Source organism: Gambusia affinis, linkage group LG13 (genome assembly GCF_019740435.1).
Source record: "Gambusia affinis linkage group LG13, SWU_Gaff_1.0, whole genome shotgun sequence".
Lineage (NCBI taxonomy): Eukaryota > Metazoa > Chordata > Actinopteri > Cyprinodontiformes > Poeciliidae > Gambusia > Gambusia affinis.
In genome coordinates this window covers 27882466-27889193 of record NC_057880.1, presented here as the reverse complement: position 1 = coordinate 27889193, position 6728 = coordinate 27882466, and the positions used below count along the sequence as shown (strand labels likewise).

At 51.8% G+C, this 6728-nt stretch overlaps 1 protein-coding gene across 2 annotated transcripts; it reads left to right on the top strand.

The window, feature by feature from the left end:
- The first annotated feature begins 418 nt into the window (after positions 1-418).
- ppp2r5d (protein phosphatase 2, regulatory subunit B', delta) lies at positions 419-6704 on the top strand. Of its 2 annotated transcripts, XM_044136742.1 has the most exons (17): positions 419-759; positions 1856-1930; positions 1996-2173; positions 2238-2437; positions 2623-2733; positions 2813-2905; positions 2985-3115; positions 3191-3250; positions 3490-3598; positions 3662-3715; positions 3788-3958; positions 4031-4158; positions 5257-5358; positions 5432-5504; positions 5576-5623; positions 5687-5797; positions 5871-6704. In XM_044136742.1, the coding sequence occupies exons 1-17, from the start codon at positions 733-735 to the stop codon at positions 6006-6008; spliced, it is 1809 nt and encodes a 602-aa protein (XP_043992677.1). In that variant the 5' UTR covers positions 419-732; the 3' UTR covers positions 6009-6704. The 2 variants fall into 2 exon arrangements, with proteins under 2 accessions (XP_043992677.1, XP_043992676.1); XM_044136741.1 differs by having other exon boundaries at positions 595-759; positions 5576-5797.
- The last annotated feature ends 24 nt before the right edge of the window (positions 6705-6728 follow it).

Sequence of the window (6728 nt, the reverse complement as noted above, 5' to 3'; positions counted from 1 at the left end):
TTCTCATAAAGCTAGCTATTTATTCTGCTAATATTATGAATTTTAAATAAATCTTAGCCTTCATACTTTTGCCTGTTAGAAAAAAAATTAACTGTATTTTTTCTGTCTGTTAGTTTTCTGTAATTAGAAATCTAACCGTTAGTTTACATCTAAATATTTAGTTTGAAACGGTGATATTTATAAATGAATAATAGGGTGAAAATATAACTGAAAACAGGCTAAATAACCCAAATTATTCCTGTTTTGACTGCATAATTTTCAAGAACCAACTAAAGCATGTTCTGACCTCCTTGGGTTAAAGTTTAATGTTCAGAACCAGAACTGGACCAGAACCTGAAGGTGAGAATATCTGGTACCTACGGAGAACATTCAGATGTTTTTCTAACTTTACCTTCACCTGGTTCTGTTCGGTTCGGAACCCGCCTTCCTCAGGTTGGAGAGGTTGGTGTGTGGTTCGGTTCGGGTTCCTCAGGTTGGAGGGGTTCTGTGTTGCTGGGGAAGACTCCAGACCCGCATCGCCTCCTTGCAGCCTCACCCTCGCGGTTAAACTCACTTTTATCCAGTAGGAAAAATCCCTGCACGCGTCGCTAGGCAGACGGCGGCTCCGGCAGCCAATCGCATTGGCCGTGTGGAGTAGCGGGCGCACGGAGTAGACTGACCGAGTGACAGCGTCTGAGTCCCGGGGAGGAGGATCGCAGAGGCTCCGTGGGAGTAGTCAGCGCCGCGGACAAGATGCCGAACAAACCGAAGAAGGAGAAGGTGAGTGTGGACTACGGAGGTTGGGTGGAGCCTTTCCCCCTGGAGCGTGGAGAGACAGCGGCATGGAGGCGGGTTCAGATTTGATGAAGCTAAGCGGCTAAAGGCCCGTTAGCATCACACAGCGCTAAAGTCGGCCTGTGATTGGTAGCATCAGTAAAGGGTCGTTCCGTAGAGTTAAAGTCTGATTGATTGCTTAAAGTTTTAAGAATCTTTTTTCCATAAACATAGAAATCACCTGGGACCAGCAGGAGGCGCTAATAGAGGAAAAGCATTAAGTTCATCTTCAGGAAAGTCTTTTAAATTTTAAAGAGTCTGATTTTAGAATAAAAGTGTTTGTTTGATTGGTTCTGATCGGAGGAGAACAGAGTCACTAAACCTTCTGGTTTAACAGTCAGTGTTGAGCTAAAACCAGTAAGCTGCACCAGTTTGAGCTGGTTAATGACTCCATCAATGTGACGGTTCTTGCTATCGGTCACAGGCCAACTTCAACAGAGCTAACGGCTTCTACAGAGGAGCAGGAGAACCGGGACCGGGCTGCTTCCTGTCAGTCCCGCCGGTGTCGGGTGGGAAGGGAAGGGGTGGCTCTCTGATCCGCCTGTGAGCACGGAGGCTCGGCTGCTGGCTGTCCCCAAGCTGTGTGACTCATCCCGGCGACTCCGAAGCTGCGCTTCCCCGCAGTCCGGTTCCGGACCACTGGGTCTGAACCAGCAATCCAGAACCATCAGCTGGCCTCATGTTTAGAGCGGTTCTGATAGACCCAGTTCCTGTGTGACCAGCGACAACCTCAGGGTTTTGGTTCTGATCGAGTCCTGTTGGACCAGCTGATTTCTCTGGCTGGGTTCCGGTCCGGACCTGATGAAGTCACTGGATCGCTATGGATTTGCTGCAGAACATGACCGGGTTCTGGTCCAGAATAGGGTCAGAACTCAGCTCCCTGAACTTTATTCTGAAAAGTTCTCCCCAGGAAGTTCAGATCCGATTCATAACCATGTTCTTCATCATTTGGGCCCGATTTCTCCGACCCGGTTCTAGCATTGGTTCTGATCCGTTTAACAGAGTAACAGCGTGGTTCTGGTTCTGGTTTGTTGTTTTTCAGGAATCCTGCAAATCTTCCAAAAGCTCCAAGAACAGCAGCAGCGTGAAGGACGGCGGGCCGGAGAACCCGGAGGAGGTGGGTCGCCCCGGTCGCCGCGGCCCGACCAGAACCAGAACCTCTGACCTGCCCGTGTGTTTCAGGTGCAGCAGCAGCAGAGCGGCAACAAGCGCGCCAGCTGCAGCACGCCGCCGCCAACGCAGCTCAACAAGATCAAATACTCCGGCGGCCCAACGCTGCTGAAGAAGGAGCGGCGCCAGAGCTCGACCCGGTTCAGCCTCACCAAGAACCGCGAACTGCAGAAGCTGCCCGCCCTGAAAGGTGACCGGACCGGACCGGACCAGAACCTTACCCCATTCAGACCCTAATCTGTCCCTGTCCCCAGATGCCCCGCCCCCGGAGCGTGAGGATCTGTTCGTGCAGAAGCTGCGGCAGTGCTGCGTTCTGTTCGACTTCATCAGCGACCCGCTCAGCGACCTCAAGTACAAGGAGGTCAAGAGGGCGGGGCTTAACGAGATGGTGGAGTACATCACGCACAACAGCGAGGTGGTGACCGAGAGCATCTACCCCGAGGCCGTCGTCATGGTGAGTCCGCTGAATATCCAGGTGAAGACGTGGGCGTGTCTGTAGGAAGCTCCGCCTCCTTGGCGCCACCATTGTGCTGCGTTCACTTGCCCTGGGACGTCTGGCGTTTCCTCGTTTACTCTAAACTAGCGCAGCATGTAGCTACTGGAACCATCACCATGGTAACGGCTGTTTGTGTCCTGCAGTTTTCCATAAACGTGTTCCGGACTCTTCCTCCGTCCTCCAACCCGACCGGCGCCGAGTTCGACCCGGAAGAAGACGAGCCGACGCTGGAGGCGGCCTGGCCTCACCTGCAGGTACGACTCCAACTCCTGGAGGTCCAGGTGAGCAGAACCAGAACCAGAACCAGAACTGACCTGATCTGTGAATCCACAGCTGGTGTACGAGTTCTTCCTCCGCTTCCTGGAGTCTCCGGACTTCCAGCCCAACATCGCCAAGAAGTACATCGACCAGAAGTTCGTTCTGTCGGTAAGACATCACTTGACCAGGTGGAGCTGCAGGTGGAGCTGCAGGTGGAGCTGCAGGTGAACTCCTGTCCTGCCTGCAGCTGCTGGAGCTGTTTGACAGTGAGGATCCCAGAGAGCGAGACTTCCTGAAAACGATCCTCCACCGGATCTACGGAAAGTTCCTGGGTCTGCGCGCCTACATCCGCCGGCAGATCAACAACATCTTCTACAGGTGAGTATGCCTTAGCCCCGCCCACACAGGTGAGCCCAGTGCTCCCAGTGGCTCACTGGTGTTCTCATCCTGCAGGTTCATCTATGAGACGGAGCATCACAACGGGATCGCTGAGCTGCTGGAGATCCTGGGCAGGTAACACACACACACATAAACACACACAGTTTTATTTAACTGTAATGTTTTGTTCTGAGATCTGCAGAGTATTATATTTGAAAATTAATAATTTGTTTTATTCAATGTTCAAGCTGATTTATTGTTTGTTATGAAAGTCTTTTATTGTAAAGGTGAAAAATAATAACAGAAAACAATACTGACTGAAAAACAAACTCACTCTCTCTCTCTCTCTCTCTCTCTCTCTCTCTCTCTCTCAGCATCATCAACGGCTTCGCTCTGCCTCTGAAGGAAGAACACAAAATGTTTCTGATCCGGGTTCTGCTGCCGCTCCACAAGGTCAAGTCTCTGAGTGTGTACCACCCTCAGGTGAGTGTGTGGTTCTGCTGGTCCTGCTGGTTCTTCTGGCTCTGACCCGGTTCTGCTCCCCAGTTGGCTTACTGTGTAGTCCAGTTCCTGGAAAAGGACAGCAGCCTGACGGAGCCGGTGAGTTTCCCGCCGCAGCTTCCTCGGCCGGGCCGCTGCTCCCTCCTGACCTCTGACCCCCGACATCCCCAGGTGATCGTGGGCCTGCTGAAGTTCTGGCCCAAAACCCACAGTCCGAAGGAGGTGATGTTCCTGAATGAGCTGGAGGAGATCCTGGACGTCATCGAGCCGGCCGAGTTCGTCAAGGTGCAGGAGCCGCTCTTCAGGCAGCTGGCCAAGTGTGTGTCCAGCCCTCACTTTCAGGTACCAGAACCAGAACCGGGCCGGCCACGGCGGCAGGTTCTGGTTCTGACAGAGGTTCTGCTGCGGTTCCAGGTAGCAGAGAGAGCACTGTACTACTGGAACAACGAGTACATCATGAGTCTAATCAGCGACAACGCCGCCAAGATTCTCCCCATCATGTTCCCCGCACTCTACAAGAACTCCAAGAGCCACTGGAACAAGTACACACTGTTACACACACACTGTTACACACACACTGTTACACACACACACACTGTTACACACACACACACACTGTTACATACACTGTTACACACACACTGTTACACACACACTGTTACACACACACTGTTACACACACACTGTTACACACACACACTGTTACACACACACTGTTACATACACACACTGTTACACACACACACACACACACTGTTACATACACACACTGTTACACACACACAGTGACATACACACACTGTTACACACACACACTGTTACACACACACACACAGTTACACACACACACTGTTACACACACACTGTTACACACACACTGTTACACACACTGTTACACACACACTGTTACACACACACACTGTTACACACACACTGTTACACACACACACACACTGTTACACACACACACACACACTGTTACACACACACACTGTTACACACACACACACTGTTACATACACACACTGTTACACACACACTGTTACATACACACACTGTTACACACACACACTGTTACACACACACTGTTACATACACACACTGTTACACACACACACTGTTACACACACACTGTTACATACACACACACTGTTACACACACACACACTGTTACACACACACACACTGTTACACACACACACTGTTACACACACACACTGTTACACACACACACACTGTTACATACACACACTGTTACACACACACTGTTACACACACACACTGTTACACACACACTGTTACACACACACACTGTTACACACACACTGTTACATACACACACTGTTACACACACACACTGTTACATACACACACTGTTATATACACACACTGTTACACACACACACTGTTACACACACACTGTTACATACACACACTGTTACACACACACACTGTTACACACACACTGTTACACACACACACTGTTACACACACACACTGTTACACACACACACTGTTACACACACACACACACTGTTACACACACTGTTACACACACAGTTACACACACACACACTGTTACACACACACACACTGTTACACACACACTGTTACACACACTGTTACACACTCTTCTTCAGGACGATCCACGGTCTGATCTACAACGCTCTGAAGCTTTTCATGGAGATGAACCAGAAGCTGTTTGACGACTGCACCCAGCACTACAAGGCTGAGAAACAGAAGTAGGTTCTAGGAACCAGAACCTCTGGACCGGACCGGACCAACCGAACTGACATGTTTCTGCTCCTCATGCAGGGAGAAATACAAGCTGAAGGAGCGGGATGAAGTCTGGATGAAAATCGAGGATCTGGCCCGGCAGAACCCACAGGTAGGGGCTGAGGATGACGATAATGATGATGAAGGTCACTGGACATCATGTCTCCTTCTGTTTACCTGCAGAGCAATAAGCTCCACCCCCTGCGGCCTGGACTCCACCCACAGGAAGAGGTGAGTGATGCTCAGTGTGTGTGTGTGTGTGTGTGTGTGTGTCTGACTCGCGCTGCGTTCCAGTTCCTGATGTTTAGCGATGGCGGTCTGGCCTTCATCTCCATGGAGACGGAGACTCCCACAGCGGAGGACATCCAGCTGCTGAAGAAGACGGTGGAGACGGAGGCGTCCCAGGTAGACACACTTGTTGACCTGAGCTATGCTAGCTAGCTAGCGGTGGCTAACCAGTTCTTGGTCTGACCTCCAGGGGGTGAAGGAGCTGCAGAAGGAGAAGTCGCTGATGCGCAGGAAGTCGGAGCTACCGCAGGACGTTTACACCATCAGAGCTCTGGAGGCGCACCAGCGGGCCGAGGAGTTCCTCACAGCCAATCAGGAGGCGCTCTGACCCATATGAGGCCCCGCCCTCTCCGAGGCTCCGCCCCTCGGTGGCCGGAACCGGTAGGACACTAGAAGCTCCGCCCGTCTGTCCATGTGCCGTGTCTCAGCGCTCCACTGTGATTGGACATCAGCCACAAGCCACGCCCACATCTCCCCAGAGGCTGCCGCGGTCCAGACCGCCGCCAAGCGCCTGAACGCATCGCTGGAGACCAGAGCAGGAACCTGGTGGTGCGTCCTGATTGGCTGCTCTGGCTCCGCCCCGTAGTGGTGTTGCCATGGAAACTGTGGGGCCTTCAGGCCCTACTGTACGTGGATGAATGTCCCTGTGACCTCTGACCTCAGTCAGCCAATTAGGTTTGGATCTGCTGAGACGCAGTGAATGTAGGTGTGGTCTCCGCCAGGACTACCGCTATTGAGGGCTTAGACCCAAACACTAGGAAGCAGGCCCGGTTCTGATGGTTCTGATGGTCCGGTCACCACAGGAAGTGATGGGATGGCTGCAGGTTCCTCCAGGTGTTTCAGACAGGAACTCTGATTGCTCAGAGGAAACAAGTCGTCTAATTAAGCAGCTCTGAGGTGGGGGAGGGGCTTTGTGATGTCAGTGAGGACACGCCCCCATGAAGGACACGCCCACAGAATGTCTTGGTTTTTTTTTCTTCATCACTCTTCCAGCTGTTGAGCCGACATGTCATCATCCCATTGGCTGTGATAAGCTCCGCCCCCACCG

Bases quoted from the DNA above. Each gene is read 5' to 3' on its own strand.
- ppp2r5d (XM_044136741.1), top strand. From the start codon at position 733: ATGCCGAACAAACCGAAGAAGGAGAAG. The intron at 1,931-1,995 runs GTGGGTCGCCCC...CGTGTGTTTCAG, and splicing joins GGCCGGAGAACCCGGAGGAG to GTGCAGCAGCAGCAGAGCGG. The intron at 3,716-3,787 runs GTGAGTTTCCCG...CGACATCCCCAG, and splicing joins ACAGCAGCCTGACGGAGCCG to GTGATCGTGGGCCTGCTGAA.